This window comes from Lissotriton helveticus, chromosome 7 (genome assembly GCF_964261635.1).
Source record: "Lissotriton helveticus chromosome 7, aLisHel1.1, whole genome shotgun sequence".
NCBI lineage: Eukaryota > Metazoa > Chordata > Amphibia > Caudata > Salamandridae > Lissotriton > Lissotriton helveticus.
In genome coordinates, this window is record NC_136068.1 from 1,265,003,982 (window position 1) to 1,265,022,671 (window position 18,690).

Below are 18,690 nucleotides of genomic sequence, written 5' to 3' on the forward strand. Positions count from 1 at the left end.
TTGCCCGGAACTCCATTCTCCAAGCAGAGCGGGGAGTGGACAAAACTCTGAGAACTCCGCTGGTGGAGCGAAAGTTTTCACCCACCCCTAGACATAACACCAAACACATTTTCATTACTTATATGGGGAGCTGCTATAAAAGAAATTACTTTTGTTTTTCGGTCAAAATTAATCTATAGGCAAACGTTCAAGTGTGGCTGGCTGTGAACTCTTGGCCTTTGTACGGCCGAGGCACTCTATGGAACATGGGCTCTGGACTGAATGCAGCAATGTATCAAATTGGATATGAGACGTTTGCCTTCTACTCTAGTTTCTCAGTTAATCAACAGTTCTGGAAATCGACTAGACAATTTAGTGGATTGACAGCAGGTGGCTGGATTTCCTATGGAATGAAGACAGATACAGATCGAAAAGGACAGCAGTGTAATACTGGCTGGAGTGAAATGCAAATACCTGATGGACGGGGCAAGTATTTATATTTTTGGGGGGACTCAAAGCAGGTGACAACCAAATAAAAAGATCGTTTTAAAATGTCAACAACCTCAAAATTGGTGTGAAAAAATTAAAGATAGAAGGTGTACCTTCCCAGATATTTTCGTATTAGCAAATATTCAGGTGTACATTTGCTCATGCTGCTATTCAACTCACAGAGTGCTACTGAGGAAACTGCAGTAATCACAATCTAAGATTTGTACTCCTGCAGATCTATGCGAATTCTAGAAATGCTGGAAATGTACTCCTAAATTAGACCAACCCTATGGTAGTTAGATCACATATTTGCAAATCTGGGCCATGGTGTGTGGGATTACTGTGCATGGCTGAACTAGGAATTATAGAAAACGAATTAGCAGGAAACAAAAAAAGAAAACAAAGAGAGAGCTCACCACAAATTCTAGCTTAAAAGAACACAGAAATAACCACAGACAGGTAGCTGACAGTGTTCTCTTGTCAAAGCAAACATGGGCAGAGCTGGGCAGGCCTTTTATTCCACTGGGCATTTCCCCGGTGGGCTGAAGCCCTGAGAGGGCAGTTTTGAGAGCCCATAGACGGGCCTGATGCCTCTGTCACTTTCCTCAGCGCCCTGAGAATAATTGCAGCAGGCAGATGAGGCTTCAAGAGAGAGAGAGAGAGACAGGGAGAGGTGGGTAGGGAGAACATGATCAGAGAGGGTAAAGAGGGAGAGGAGAGAAGGAGAAAGAGAATGTACTGAAAGAAAGATATTGCACGAGGAGAAGAAGGGGGCATGGACTGATGTGAGCATTTTTGCTAGAGCTGCTTTTGGTTCCCAGTCCTGCCCAAACATGTAGAAACAGACAGACCAAGGCCTATTGAGATGACAGGCAGAGCCAAACTGGTACAGAGAAGAGGCAAGAAGGGAGAGTGCTAGACTCACCAGGACCCTGAGAACTGCTGTCTGTGAAGACACCCGAGCAGCTTTCATGATTTGTTACACAAGCCACATGGGCGACAGCTGTGGTTCAGACACACACACGAGAAAGAAGAACAGAATTGTTATGAGGCCAGGACTACTTCACTCTTACCCTATCTCATTCTTCCTCGGTATCCTTCACTTCCCTTAAACATCCTTCCTGTATGTTTCTTTTTCCCACACTATCGCATTCTTCCTTCTCGTTTATGTCCCTCGATTACTCTTGTTCTCTCTCTCTCGCTCTCCCATTCTTGCTACCTCTACACACAACTCGTTCTTCTTCTGTCTGTCTCTGTGATGCGTTCTCTCCCTCACAGCTTCCCTTCTCTCTGTCATGTTTATCTAGACTGTAAAGCAGGTGGTCGGTGAAGCCGCGGACGCTTTGGGAATGAAGCCGTTGATGTGGGACCTCGCAGAGAGGTAAGTGTGAAGACTGCAGCAATGTCTTCCCAGCTGGCATTTCTCAGAGAGCACTATTAGCTTTACTATGGCCACACCCTGCAAGGCCCCTCAGTGTATGTACACACACCAGTGGTGACCCCAGAATTAATGGCTAGGGTGGCCTTGAGCCCAAACCTTTTCTGCTCGAGTTTGAAGTTGGCGCAGCATGCTGTCCCTATTCAGTGCCCTGACAAGCAAAGGTAGATTTGAGTATTTTAATTTTGAATCCAAGCTTTTTTGCAGGGACAGGCTAAACGATACATCAGCTATCATAGCGTACAACTAAAAAAGGGAGCCAAATTGCCAATTATACAAATGTGGGTGTGGAGTGACTCATAGCCACTATGGGCCTGATTCTGCGTGGGCCTGGGGTGGGAACACTGGATCCGATTTTCTGGGTGGTAATTTGCCCAGAAAAATTGCTTGATGTTTTGATTGCAGCAAAACTCAATCCTCATTCCCCATTTTTTGTGGTGGGGGTCAAAAAATGCTCCCCACTGCCAGAACTTACCTTTACCTTCACTTCTCTACTCCCAACATGTTCTCTTCCCCACCCGCACAAACCCTGAGGCAGGAGCATACATTTATCCTATGCTCACAGCAGGTGGTAAATATATATGTTAAACCCTATGGAAATGAGGATTCTTGTGACTTATGGCTGGTAATTCCCCTTTTCATGGGGTTTAAAATGTAATTGGAATGTACTGGTGTGGATTTTACGACACAGTAGCAGTAAATTCACATGCAAGTTTACTGCCCCGCCAGTAACATTCAACTCGTAATTAGGACCCATATAGTAAACAACTCCTCTTCAATGTTTCGCGTACCATTAACTTACATTTTCACTCAGATTTTACGGCGCTTCAGTTCCACATTTATCAATCTGCTGGAAAATTTCACACGGTCGTAGGTGGTCACCCATAGCGGTCATGTGACCCATGCTGTGAGACAATTTCAGTGTCAAGCTTTTAGTCACAATGCTCTGTTCTGGGGCATTCAGCACAATATCTATAATGGTCAAAATGAAATTACAAGTCCTGCTGTTGGTTAAAAAGCCAAGACAGGTTAAAATTGTACCTTCTTATGCAACTACTATCTAACTAATGTTAGCCAAGGTGAAAACAAATAAAATGAATAAAAACTCTTATGGTAGCACATGATGTCCATTCAGCAAATTAGATTCTTGTGATGTGTTACTTTTGCTTACTCAGAAGTCTTGCTGCACAATTTTAGCTGTTCCCTGGAAGGTTTCCTATCAAAAACCTCAACTGGAAGATTCTTTGGGCCATATGCAACACATTTTCCCATAGACACAGAACGGGCAAAATCCTTTGATACATCTAGCCCTTTGTTTCAACTATTGTATTGTTGCATTTGCATAGTGCTTACCACCCCTATGTGAGAAGCTGACTCACTCACCCACGTGGATGGCAAGCTATACAGTGTAAGGGCATGTTGTTAAAGGGTATTGTATTTGTTTTTATCCCTAATGTGAAGTGTTTTCATGTCATGCCTGACAGGGCCGTACTGGTCATAGCTGTTACCAGGCATTTTCCCGGTGGGCCGCCGGGGCGGGGGCCGGTTTTAGACCCTTTGAGGGCCGTTTTTTTACTGGGGCCTAGTTTTGCAGCATAGCTGCAATAGCGGCCCCCAGCAACAAAAGCGGCACAAAGCTTTTTGCTAGCAACCACCCCCTGGGCCTGCTGAGCTCTTTGCCAGGGCCAGTTTCATTTCCCAGTCCGGCCCTGATGCATGATGACCAACTAGATGTGGTTATTGTGTTATGGGATGCAGCACCAGGCGATGTGATGTGTGATGGTATGTGAGAGATAGACACTCAAATTATAACTATATTAGGGATTACACATTTGCAGCTACACAGTACTGGCCTGGCCTTAAGGGCATCAAGATGCTCAATCTGTGTACACCAAAATAGAGTGAGTAATCAAAGAAGAACCAGTAATCCATATGGTAATATGCACCAGGCAGAGGACAAAAAAGATGAAAAAAAGGCAAGAACTGGAATTGGCAACATTAGTAGCAGCCATACACTTTTCCATGCAGTTAACATTGTTTCTATTAAAGATCCCATCAGAACAACTAATTCTGAATTAGAAGAATAGATTAAAGTAACTTAACTACACATGTAAACATACATATAGGGAATCCAGAACATATCTCAAATCACTTTACAGCATATGTGAACATATACATAGGGATTCTAGAACATACTACCTGGTCTTGGGCTGCACTCATTGCCTGAACCTCTTGGATTCACACAGACCCCTTCCTTAACCGGGCTCTTATGCTGTTCTGATTTCATGTAGGTAAGCATTTTATATCAGGCAATCAAATGGTAATTATATGTCTGCAGTGCAAAATCATGTCTGTATCTATGTGTTGCATATGACACAGTTGTCTTGTTTAGGTGGTAACTGCAAGTAACATTTTTATTATTCCTGTTCTTTCAGAATTACACAATTTAAGTCTAAATCACAGCAAAAGCATCTCACAAATTTGAGTTGCCACAATGCCACCAATCAATCAATAATTCTTTATTTGATCAAACAGCCCATAAAAGACACAGGGAAAATATGATATTGTGCAACAGACTAAAACAAAATCATTAGGAGAGAAAAGACCTTCAGTTCAGGCATCAGTATATTCAAAAATTGGTGGTGAATAAATATTGGCAAACAGAGATAAATACATAGCGTACTCATGTAAATATTTAAGCGTACAAATTATCAATGTTAAAACCACTAAAAACAATAAGCCGATAAAACAAGAATCACACAAATCATGAGTACCAAACATGATAAAGAATTCATCACAACCTTGAATGATAAATTAGCCCTCCATCGTTCTCCTGGCTCTGAAAGCAACTTTTAAAAAAAAGAGCATATTCTAACACTGATGATCCAAGTGTTTAGCAATTGCAAGTGCTGTAATGCTTCATTGCACCTGCGATAACTACGATTTTTTAATAGAGGCTTTAGAAAGTGTGAGCGTGCATGTTTATAATAGGCACAAAAAATATATAATGTAGCAAGGATTGTTCAGAGAGGTTATCACACTGGCAACATGTTGCAGAACTCTCCAAATTAAAACCCTTGTTTTAAACACATGCTACTCTTCGCAACATGAAACAGGCCACTCCAGCATGCTGTAGCATTATTTCAGATTTTATTGGAGACAGGAGCAGCATTACGCGTTTCACCTCCCACGAGGCTTAATCATATGCACAGTTTTCTCTTGATGGGTTCGTTAGCTTTTTATATATATATATATATATTCACTGAAAAAACCATAGGTTATAGACCATATATAGTTAGGAATTAGCATTTATAAAACCTTATTTTACTGACACAAAACCATTGAAATTCGCATATATAGTTAGTTGCACTAACTATATATTTCGCGCACCCGCAATCCACTGCTGATGATGTCACATATTACATCATTCATGACATGGTCAGTGACATCACTGATGACATCACTGATGACATCTCAAATGACATCACTGATGACATCACTGATATCAACATCCAGTGTCTGTATGTTTCTGTAAAGTTTAAATATGTCTTACATGTTGAAGAATGAGTGGATGTATAAGTGTCTGGATGAAGGATTTAGTAGGTGCATGACTGACTGTATGAGTGAGTGATTAAATGTGTCTCACTGAGTGCATGGGTTAGTGACTAAACTGTCTTAATTTGTGCATCATTATGTCTGTTGTTTTGTAAACTGCTGCATGTGTTGATCAGTAGCTATATGAGTAACTATATGGGTTATTGATTGGTTGCCCAAGTATTTGTATGGGAGACTGAGTGTGTGTGTGGGTGGTTGGGAGGTGTATGACTCTGTGCATAGATGTGTGACCAGTTGATTCACTAGATGTATGGGTTCAAAAGTGCATGTGGAAACAGCTGTATGGGCAGTTGACTGTGTGCATGAGTGTATTGGTGAGTGAATGGATATCTCAGTGCTACATGTCAAAGTAAGAACATATGTAAAACACAGTATATGTGAGAGTTGACATATATAAATAACTGTGCATAAGAGCCAGTGAATGTGTGAGTGGCTGTATGGATCATTCTGAAATTGTATCAGGGATGGTATAAGAGAGTAAATATGTGTTAGTATCTGTTTGAATAAGTAAGGTGTTTATCACTGTATAGTTGAGGAAATGGAGGTGTGATTGATTCTTTGCATGACTGACTAGGTGTGTGAGTAACTCCATGGATGAGTGACACTCTGTGAGTGTCTGTTTACACTGAGTGTATATAAGGTTATATTAGAGTCTGAAGAAGTTCATCGTATTATCACATGAATGATGTCATCAGTGATGTGATCAGTCATGTCAAATGAGATGTCATCAGTGATGTCATCAGTGATGTCATTTGAGATGTCATCAGTGATGTCATCAGTGATGTCACTGACCATGTCATGAATGATGTAATATGTGACATCATCAGCAGTGGATTGCGGGTGCGCGAAATATATAGTTAGTGCAACTAACTATATATGCGAATTTCAATGGTTTTGTGTCAGTAAAATAAGGTTTTATAAATGCTAATTCCTAACTAATGCCTTCCGTAAACATCTGAAGACGTGGCTTTTCACCCAGTAACAGCCTTGCCATCTGTGTAAAGCACTGTGTTATGTACTGACCTTTTTTTCTCTTTGCCAAAGCGCCGGGACACTCTTGTGAGTAGCCGTGCGCTATAAGAGAGCTTTTTAACATAACATAACATAACATACCTATATATGGTCTATAACCTATGGTTTTTTCAGTGAATTTTCAAGGTTTTGTAAATGCTAATTCCTAACTATATATGGTCTATAACTTATGTTTTTTTCAGTGAATTTCAATGGTTTTTTAATAGCAAATATTAAAAGCTGTTAAATGTATTCTTTTTTTAAAGGAAAAATATATTTTATATGTATTTAATATAATTTTTTTATGTATATATGTATATTTTTTTATTTTTATTTTTTGTTTCGTTACCGGTCCGCGCACCGGGTAGCTTCCCGTTAGCTCAATTTGGTGCTGCGACCCGGTCCGCGAACCGGTAAACGTTCCGTTAGCGCAACTGTTGCGTTAGAAAATAACATCGTGACGCGTAGCGTAAGCGCGACGTATCGCGTTGCCGCGTAATGCGTCTTATGACGCGCCGCGTTAGCGCACCCGGAAGTGCTCCGGAGCGCGAACCGAGGCGCGAAGCGCAGCTCCCCGGAAGCGATCCGGGGCGCGGCGCGGAGCGCGTAACGTAAGCGTAACAGGTCATGTGACTTGTTAATAAAACTTTTTATTGGTTCATTTCACTTTTGGTTTCCTAATGATGTAAGGCTAGGTCATGTGACCTAAAAATAACACTTTTCATTGGTTTAGAACATTTTTTTTCTCCCAAATGATGAAAGCCCCCACCTTTTTTCTCACTCTGACTTTCAACTTTGTGAGAGGAAGACCTATTTTCATTATTAAGAGATGGCTTCAATAGTAGCTGCAGCTGGTGCACCCCCACCACCACCACCACCTCCTAGGAAGGAAGGACCACCTACCCAGTTCCTTCCCAACCGTGAGGAAGAGGAGGAAGAAGAGGAAGAGGAGGTACATGAGAGAGTATTTTTGCCTGAACAGCCCCGGAAATCCCACCACAAGGACAGTTTCATTTGGCAATTTTATACATTCCCAGAAAGCCAAACAAAAGTCAATGCCCGTTATGTCACATGCCTGATCTGCAAAGAAGTTCTGTCCCGAGGCACAGATAAAAAATATAGCTACGGGAACTATACTATGCATCGCCACATGCAAAGGTGGCATCCAATAAATTACAGCGTGGCTGAGGTGCGTGACCTCCGTGAAAACCCACGAACTCCTGTGGCCACCACCTCAACACAGGAAAGTTTTTCGGGACCAGAGGCGAGGGAGACGGTCCCCAATATCCAGAGCAATTTTCAACACATCAAGCTAGTGTGTATTTATTGTGGGGGACTACTTTGCCACGGGGAGATGAGTGTGATTTTAATGAACAGAGCATTTGAAAATCACAAGTGCTCAAAACGCCCCAAAAAGTGCTTTTTTGTGTGCTCCTGTTGAGCCCTTTCTAATGCCTGTTTTCCGTTGTTCCCCCCAAAAAACCCAAAAAAAACATAAAATTGTTCAAAAAATACAAAAAAAAATGTTCAGAAAAATAAAAAAAATATATAAAACAACAAAAACATTTAAAAAAAGTTCTTTTCAGAACTACCTCCCATTAAAAAAAAATTACTAACATTTTTAGCACTCTTCACTTCATTTTTCTCATGGGTGCGCTTCCCGGTACGCGCACCGGTGAGCGCCCCGTTAGCACAACACAAAAAAAAAGAAAAAAAAAACCAAGAGAAGGAGAGCATAAGAGAAAGAGAAAGAGAGAGTAATGTTAAGAGACAGACAGCAAGAGAGAGCAACACAGATGTACTGTGTAAAACATGGTAAAACAGTGTAAAAGATATAACAAAGTGTAAGAGAGAAAATGTAAAAAATATAAGGCTGTGAAACAAAGAAAGAGAGAAGAAGAATACTAAAGCAGAGGCACATGAAGAATGTGAGTGTCTGTAAAGACTAAAAGGAAAGAGAAAAAATGATGTACAAATAAAAGGTAATAACGGAACCAGATTTAAATAACACTGGTAAAGGAGAGAGAGAAAAAAGTAGTGTGCATAAATAAAGAGGCATGAAATAAGATGGATAACATCGAATAAAGTTAAAACATGTGGATTGACAGAGAAAAAAACTAAAAGAAGAAAAGAAGAAGTAACAGAAAGGGAATAATTGAAGCAGCAAAGAAATGTAAATAACGTAATGTGCTTGAACTTCAGGGAGAAAGCATAATGAACAAGTAGTGAAAGAGTGAAGAGACAGAGACAATTACAGTAAGATAGACGGACTGAGTGAACGGGAATGAAGAACTGTGAGAACAGAGGTACTGAGAAAAGGAGTGGAAGGAGTGCAGTAAGTAAATCACCCACACAACACAACAGCTACCCTACCTCAAAGCAATCTAAAATATTATTTTACTGTTTCTCTTTGTTTTCCCCTTGTTACGCTCCCCGGTGCGCTACCCATAGTAAAAGTAAAGAGGGGTGATAGAGGGAGAAATATTGAATTAGTATAACACATGGTGAGTGACAAAGAGAGAGGACAAAGAGAGTAAAAGGAACAGTACCTGAATGGGCTTGAGTACAACAGCAAAAAAAGATAAGTAATGCAGTGTGTGTGACTTACAGGGAGTTAGTGGGTGTAGGTCGGAGTGTGGGTGTGTAAGGTGTGTCTGTGGGTGTGGTTGTGTGGAGTGTTTTGGTGTGGGTAGAGATGAGGGTGTGTGAAATATGTATGAGAAGTGTATGAGTGTGGGGTGTATATGTGTTCAATGTATGTGTGTGTATGGAATGTGTGTGTGTTTTTGAGGAGTGTGTGTGGGAGGTTTTTTTGTGTGTATGATGTGTAGGTGTGGTGTGTGTGTGGGGTGTATGTTACAGGTGTGTGTATGTGTTGGGAGAGGGATGAGGTATATATGTAGGAGTAAGGTAAATAATTAAGAAAAAGAGAATGAGTAAATAAGCAAAGGAAGGGAACAGAGGGTAAGTGAAGTAAAGAATAGGGATCAAAAGAAGTTGAATATGAGAGGGTAAATAATGGAAGGGGAGTAAACATGGAGAATAAAAATAAGTGAGAGAAGCAGAGTAAAAACACAGGAGTGAGGTAGATTGAGAAAATGTTAGTGACCTTAAAGCAAAGGGTGATAACAAACTACATTTTTTTAGTCATACTTACCATATAATAAATGTAACTTTAATTTTTTTTACTACAGTTGGTATCTGTGAAAGAGAGAAAAAAAATATAAGTTATAATTAGTAAAATATGTATTTTAAATTAAAATACACCAATGAAGAGCTAAAAACATCATAACACTCTATTTAGAAATATAGTGAGTGAAGAACACAGAAAGGGAAATAAACTAAGTTAGAAGGACAAAAAAAGGGAAAAAGAAATAGAAGGAGAGCAAATTACAATGAGTAAGGCATATAGATTCACTAAGAAAAAGAGAGAGAAGTACAGAGAAATGAACTGAAAGTAAGAAAGATACTAAAACAATGTGAGTTAGCAAAACTAAATCAGGAAACACAAGTAAGTAAAAAGATAATGACTGAGACAGAAAACAGTCTAATTAATGATGCATTTAGAAGAATGAGGAATAGAAGATAACTGAGAGTAAGTGAAGAACAGTCATAGAGTGAAAGGATGAAGGGAGACAGAATAATATACAACAATTGAAGGAAATGGACTAAGGAAGTTATAAGGTAGACACACTAAGAGAAAAACAGAGTGAGGTGGAGTACAATGAGTGAGAAAAGAAAAAAAGTAAGTGAGCAAAAAAAAGGAAAGAGAGGAGAACACGACTAAAACAGTGCTACTGAGAAAAAATAATTTGGTGATGAAAGTAAAGAGAAGGACAATGAAAAAAAGGAAATGATGGATAGTAACGGAACCAGAGTAAAAGAAATGGGATGAAGAACGACGAGAGAGGAGCAGTGAAGTTGTTGTAAAAGAAGTGATAGAAGGTAGATAAACACAAGTGAAAATAATACAAGTAGAGTGAGGCACTGAGTACAGAGAAGTAGTGAACGAAAAATAGAGAGAAGAGGTCAAAAGTAAGAAGCAAACAAAGATAAGCGAGGGAGAGTGGATGTCAGAGAATGGGAATACAATTTAATTTACACAATCCAAACTATAGAATAATTTCTACAACATGTTACATAGTTTATTGTTGCTGTTCTCAGAATATATTGAATTTCACTTAAAGCAGTGAGTTCAAATTACTCATCATATGACAGCGGGAAAAAAAAACACAATCTAAAAGATTGTGTTTTAAAAAAACCCTTACATACTGACAAACGACAAATGTACGCTAATCTTTGATTGACTTACTTTTCCTTGAGGCCAAATAGTATATCATGGAGGTCCTTTTCTCGTTACATAGTATTTTGCTGTTCACTTAGAAATCCATTTCAACGACTTTCTACAAGAAAAGCTCCAAGAACATCTGAAATATTTTCAAAAATTTAATATACTCCTTTTTTTCAGTCATGACTCTTTACTCATTCTTGCACCCTTCCATTTGGCCAAATAGTGTCAGATGTATGAGTATATATGAGTACTCCTCCCGTCTTCATAGGCCAATTACCTTTACCTAAATTTTGGCTGTAAAAACACTAGGTATGAATTTATAAAGCCAAAAGGCAAACGTTGTTTGAAAGTCAAATTATTGTCGTTACATTGGGTCCAACCGTTAGAAGTTTTTAAATAGCATGTGTAATGCCCTGATGTTGTAGAAGGACCGTCATGAAAAATAATAGCTACAGTTGCAAAGGTTCTTCCTGATATCGATAACTGAGAAGCCACAAAATTTTTAATAGAAGTTGTCAATTTAGTTCCATCAGGTCTACATCGTTGGAACATTAAAATAACATAGTGACCATAATTTTGTAGAAATAATGTGGACAGCATTGCAGACTTACATTGGGTACACACCATATTGTGATCCGCTGCTTTAACTAGATTATTGAAAGACACTGATTTGCAGTCTGGTAAAGTTAAATATATAAATCTTTCAGAGTCTATTCTAGTAGTACTTGATGAAGCACAGTTATCACAGTCATGTTGCCATTGATAAGAAAGGCCAAATAGATTTTTTATATCTACTCCTTCATCTTGTAATACATCAAACATATACATTAAAAATTCCTGACAATCCTGCTGAATATTCTGTGAAAATTGATTTTGACCTGAACATATATCTAGAAGATTTCTAACTTCTGAAACACTTTCTATTTTAGCTCTATCACTACTACATTTCTCTAACACAGAATTCAATAAACAGCACAATGTTTGTTCCCGATTTTCAACAATCTCTCTTTGTAAATTTTGAAGAAAAAAAACAACATTAACTACCACATTAGCATAGCAGTTGACGCCAGAACTGTTTTCAAACTGAAATCCAACAACATCTTCAACAGAATCCTTTTTGTTTCTCTTTACAATTACACTTTTATCTACTTTATGCCTTTTTGCTGATACCTCACTGCAATTACTCTCATATCTTCTTTTTCGGCTTACCACACGTTTTTCAATCAGAGGATATTGAGGCAAATGTGGAGCATACTCTCTTCTTAACCTATTGTATTCTTTTACACAATCTAAATCTGCACAAATCTTTGTTTCATCACACTCAATCAAGTACAATCCTGCTAAAGTTCTGACTCGTGATAATGCCACATATGCCATACCCTCTTTAAACACAGAACTGCCAATGTTCACCAAAGCGCTATCTACACTTAAACTTTGAGACTTATGAATTGTCACCGCATATGCCAAACAAATAGGAAACTGTTTTCGGCGAACATATAAGTCTTTCACGAGCAAAAATCTAGCTGAACAACGACAAATTTGTTCTATTTCATCAATGTCATCAAATTTAATTTTTAAAATTTCAATTCCATCTCTATTTTTGTAATTCAGAAAACCAACAACATAACCCATTGCTCCATTTACTAGACCTCTTTCAACATTTAAATTCCTTCTTAAAATGACACGACAATTCAAACACACATTCAGCGTCTTTTCAAAACCAGCAGTTTTAGATATAGTCTTCTCTAATGAATCCAATTTTGATTTCAAATTTTCAGACAAAATAATTGTTGCTCCCATATGCTCTATTTTATCAATAGCTTCCAGTTTCACTATTTCTTCATTTTCTAACTGTAACATTTTGTTGTTGAACATGGAACATTCTTTCAGAGTTGGCAACAAACATATGCCAGATTTCTTCTCGTTAATTTTCTTAAATATGTTCTCTGGAAGAATGTTTTCATTTGGGTACAAATTTGAAATTAATCGTGCATGTAAAGCTTCTTTCCCTTGCTGACTTACTTTTCCGATCCTTACATCTTGTAGAATATTTTTATAATCTTCATCATTTGCCTGCCGCATATTTTGAAGCAGTTCTGCATATTTAAAGTTTAACCATATATTAACGTTTCCGATGCTCCCTAAGCACTTCCTGGTATCTTCATGTGTGAGCATTTTGAACACAGGTTGTCCTTTCACTGGAGTCAACTGCAGAAGATCTCCAAAAACAATAATATGTTTTCCACCAAATAAGACATCATAGTCTGTTCTAAGAATTTCTTGCATTCTCAAATGCACAAAAGCAAGCATGATATTTGACACCATGCTTACTTCATCAATGATAAGAAGTTTCATTTTCTTCAGTACTCTCGAAACTTCGGAACACGCATCTCCTGATAGCTTGTGATACTCCAATTTGTTATCATGCTCCACTGGCAGCATCAGTAAACGATGTAAAGTAATCCCTTTAATGTTATGTGCTGCCAGCCCAGTTGGAGCAGTAACAACACAAGACAGCGGTGATTCAGTCCTTTTCTGCAGATAAGTTGCAATGGCTTTAATCAGAAAACTTTTTCCAGCTCCCGCTTCTCCACTCACGTACTGTTGGACAGGCTTAAATGATGTACATGAGCATTTTTTTTTCTCATGACTGAATCCATGTTCAATCTGTTCTGTGACTTCGTCATATATCTGTTTCTGCTCAAGGTTTAGTTGTTTCACCAAATCTTCTAAGTTAACTTCATCATCTTGACCTTGTTCCATAGCTCTTTCCACCTCATCCATGGCAGTAGCAGCTTCATTTTGGATAATTGGTCCTCCTAGTGGATCCTGACTCAATGAAGCAGAACTCTGACTGCCTTGAGAACTGTCTCTCGCAATCTCTGCAGCAATTGTGGCTTCTTGCTCTATTTCTTCATTCAACATTTGCAGATATTTTGGAAAAACAGGACATTCTATGGTATCCTTCATTGCATTAAAGGAGTCTTCATAACAGAGAAAATCTCCAAGAAGTTCCTCTTCTTCACGCCATGGTTTAAACAGTTACAAAAGAGCCAAATAATAAAATTCTCTTTTATCTGGATTATCACAACTCAATTTGCGATGATTAATCAAATGACCTTTTTTCTGTTTCACTAGACATCCTTCACATCCAATGACTCCATATATTCCATTATTGATATCTTCTCTGATGTTCCTCTTATAAATATATCTCTGCAGAACTTCATAGAGACAAGCGTTCTCAAGGTGATGACTTCTATTTGGATAGTATGTATCCAACATGTTTGTCTTCAAAATATCTGTACTTTGTGGTTCTTTCTCCGCCAAATACTCTATCTCTTGTACAGATTTCAAAACTCGATTTCGTGTTGCAGCAAGACCTAGACTCACCCAAATGATGGTTCTAGATTTGGCATAGAGACTTGCTGACGACAATCGATCAGAACATTCATACGCTCCAATTTCTAGATGCGACAACATCTTCAGACTGTAACTGTATAATTTCTTGCTTAGACTCTTTTCATGTGAAATGTCCACCCACATTTCCTTTAGTTCTGTCTTTTCTTTTTTTGTGATGTAAGACGTCACATATCGAGCCACAGCAATAGAGTTGTCAGCAACGAATTGAATATCCATGTTAGCATTCCACATGGACAAAATCACTGGGTTGTAGTCGTTGATGTACTTAGACTCTTCGTCTCTTTTTAAATTGTATGTATTTTTTGGTGATTTCCTCGTCACAGTATGTCGCAGAGAAGACATCAAATTATTTACTCTTCCTTTAGAAATCACTGGTCGTGGAAAGCTGAAACGACATTTTGTGTAGAACTTGTCCTTGTTTCTGAATTTTCGACGACAGTACTTTCCACAACGATGGGATTGAAAGCGTAAAACTTGTTGCCTTATACTGCTTTCTTCTGTAGTTTTCGGAACAGCACATGTTGAATACTCTTCAATGAAACTCATCACTGTGTCATCCGAATCTGTTCCAAATTTGGGTGCATCTTTAATCCACAACAACATATGTATGTGAGGAGCACCTCTCGCTTGATACTCCTTTCTCCAAAAGAAATCCAAAACCTCTCCAAGGGGAGGATTTTCTTTGTTGGTAATAAAAGACATCATAGCTTCAAATCTATGATTAAAATATCTGCATACATTCACTGGATCCAAAGAGCACAGTTCTGCAGGTGTTTTGAATTCTATATTTTGTATATTAGCATTGGCCTCTCGTAGAAATTGAAGTAAGTCCTCCCATGCATACTCGGCACAGCTAAGAGTGAGGAACCATGTAGGAGTTCCTAAGTTTCTTAGCATACATTTCAATTCCCCATGGCGACGGTACCAATACTCATTTGTACCACGCTGACATGCCATGAGATTGATTAGATGAGATTCTAAAATATTATCTTGAAGATTCACTTTCTCCATAAAGTCCCTCGCCGAAACATTTTGTAGATGTGCTCCACTTTTCAGAATATGGTTTACTGCATAAGAAAGCCCAGACAAGTCACTTTCATACAGTAGATGAAACAAATAGGGAATGCATTGACGAAACCTTGCATCTTCAGCATATAATCTTACAGTTCAATATTCAGATGCAGGAATTTGAAGTGGTCGATCGTCATATCGTCCACCTCGACCTGTTGGAAATAGCTGTGGAAAACAACGAGCTTCCAAACTTTCTTCCCATACACTAATGGGACTTCCTTTTGCTGTTTTCATTTGAAACAAGTCAATTGCATTCCCCATTACTTCTTTGGAATGTAAAGGATGAACATTATAATGTTCATATATTTCTTCACTTCTAGACACATCAACTTTTTCAATTTGGCCGCCTGAACAATCACTGTCTTCATCTGTAGCTGTTTCCTCTGCTGCAACACATACATCTTTGTAGTACTCATTGTTTTTGACTAAATACAACGTTGCCTTTTTGACTTTCCTAACATCCACTAAATCTTGCCAGATTTTTTTACTCTTTGTTGGAACCCCATTAACTAGAATAACTAAAGGTTCCTCTTCTACTTTTTCTATACCAATTGTATCAATATTTTTTTTCAAATCTAGGGGCAAATAAACAACTCTTCCCTTTAATCCTCTCTGCAAATCTGTAGGAGGCAATTTCCCTATCTTAGGCTCCATGCGAACAATTGCCTGAAAAGGATGGACACATTGAATCAAAATAGACTCATATGTATTTAAATCCATCAATTCACGGGGAATGTCTATCAACTCCAGATTATTATGAACAGCTCTAGCAGGCATTCTGTTTTGATTTAATTTGTCATAACAATATTTACAAATACGCTGATCAGAACTCAAATCAAAGGAATTCTCCACCCACAAATAAGTAGCTAAATCTTTCCACTCATAATTATCCATCTTTTCACTTTTTGCATATAATTCAACTAACCTAGTCTGAATCTTATAATGAGTCCGTCGACAACACACACTAGTAAAATTCGGCCTTTCACTTGATTTCACCTTAAACCTGGTAATTTCCTTCTCAAACTTTTCTGTATTTAAAATCTGTACATTGTCTTCCACATTACCTTGAATTGCTGTCTCAATTTCTACACTGTCCTCTTGCTCACGAAAATAACAAATCTCAATTTCTTCACAAATCTTCTTCACATCTAATTCTGTTCCATGCAAAAGAGCACTGTTTAATTGTTTAAGCTTAAGTGCTGGACTTTTTGCATAATACAACATTCTCACTAATTTCCTCATTTTGGTATGATGCACTGCTAACATCCTAAAATGATGAAAAACACTCTGACAGACTTTTCTAGAAAGACAAGCCAGTGAATGGCCTTGCAAACCTGTGATTCCTCTCACTCTGCAAGGATCTAAGTCTTGCAACAACTTCATTTTCTGCTTTAGACTTTTCTTACTATATGTACGTAAGAAATTACAAAACAAATCAATTGATTCCTGTTGCACACTACAAATACTACTACACTTCCAAGTGTACACTGGACCCTTAGTACGTCTCCCTAAAACTCCATCAGATAAAACCTCTTCTGGTTCTCTAGGCACAAGTTTCTCTTTTTCAATCGGACAACCGTCTTTCACTTCATACGCTCGACCACTGGTGTCAACTGCATGCACTAAATCATTCTCCTGGAAGTAACTCTCCTCATTAAAAAATGGCTCACAACTTGAACTGTGCATCCATTCTCCAGAAAAAACGTTACAAAAATTAGTCCGATTAATTACTCTTTTCCATCTACTGTTTGATTTGAAAACATCAATTGTCTTGTTAAGTGTCCTAATTCTATTGATTATTAAAATAAATATTTTTTTCTTAACTTCAAAAGCATGATCAACAATCTTCTCTACACTTTTCTTTTTCTTATAAAAAGCAGCTCTCTGTTTACCTTTCCTAATGTTTTTTAACAAATTTAAAACCACCCTATTGCGAATCATTCGTCTACGAATGTCTCTAAACTGATTTTGCCTTCTATTCCTATACATATTATTCTCTCCTGCTCCAGTTTTAGGATTCTTTGAATTTCTCTCCTTCCTTTTCAATTTTACTCTCTCATTTTCTTTTTGTACATGGTGTCCATTATTTTTTCTGGATGTACATATGTTGCGTAAAAAAGACTTAGTTGTCTTACCAGGAGCTTTGTTCCTGTTTTTTGAAGTATCTGTTGTGGAAGAATGCTGTAATTCCATTGCTATTTTTGATTTTTCCCGGTTGCGTTCTTTCTTTGTCCTTTCCTTTGTGGGCATCTTTGCTTTTTCTTCAAATAACGATTTCAATCTGTGTTAAAGAAAAACAGTACCACATTATAGACCACTATTACCAAACAACAAAGCAATGACAAAAAGCAAACGATCAATACAGGGTTTCAAATCAGGTGAGGATTCTCCAGTGGTGCACAAAAGGTGAGGAGTGTATTGAAAAATATAGTGGAAGACAGCTCTGTCCACAACTACAAAGAAGATCAGACCTATGTCTAACTCCACTGCATTCTTATACACAGGCTTCACCACCTATGCTTCCCAAGAAAATATTGAGTTATATAGTTATATAAAATTGTATTTTATAAAATTGTGAAGCTCCATGAGAAAGCGTTTGCCTCAGTCTTATTCCTGTTGTGAGGCAGGTGCAAGATTTTGCCTCAGTCTTATCCCTGATGTGAGGCAGATGATTGTAAATATGATCTGTGCTGTGTTTCCTAAATTTGATATCAAAAACGATTTTGGGGAAAATAAATGTATTTTACATTTTTGAGTATAATGTGGCACAAAGGTTTAAAAAATGACGCATACATTCCTGTTGTGAGACAAGTGCAAAAGCTTTCACATGAAGCTTCACAATTTTACAAATTACAATTCCTCTATGCAAACAAACTCAATATGTTTCCTACACTGAGTTAACACAGGTAACATCATTGTACAGAGTCAAATGTATTTCTATAAACATGCACACATTTTTTATTCCTTTTAAAAAATGTAAAAACTATTTTTTCCCCCCAAAATCGTTTTTTACATCACATTTACAAAACACAGCACAAGTCCTACGTAGAAGCATTCCATGTCACAACTAAAAATTCACAATTTTACAAAATACAATTACTCTATGCAGTAAAAACTTTTTACCAAGCATTATCAAAAAGCATGACACAAAGCAACATGTAAAGACCACAATTTTCTTCCAAATCTTCTCCATAGAGTATACAAGTCTCTATGTATATTAAATGAATCATAACTCACCTTTACAAATGCTTTAGGACAGTGGTTCCCAAACTTTTGACTCCTGAGGACCCCCATTGAGTCACCACTGGAAGCCGGGGACCCCCAAGAAATTTGTATGAGTTAAATTTCAAATATTAAAACAGTAATTCGAAAAAAA

The 18,690-nt window shown here is 38.0% G+C and overlaps 1 protein-coding gene across 1 annotated transcript in view; it reads left to right on the forward strand.

Annotated features, from left to right (window-relative positions):
• The first annotated feature begins 1,799 nt into the window (after positions 1–1,799).
• Positions 1,800–18,690, forward strand: part of HEATR9 (HEAT repeat containing 9) — a 110,488-nt gene continuing 93,597 nt past the window's right edge. The window contains exon 1 of the mRNA XM_078650810.1: positions 1,800–1,849. Coding sequence (XP_078506936.1) covers positions 1,818–1,849 — 32 coding nt within the window. The 5' untranslated portion in view covers positions 1,800–1,817. The remainder of the gene's footprint in view (positions 1,850–18,690) is intronic.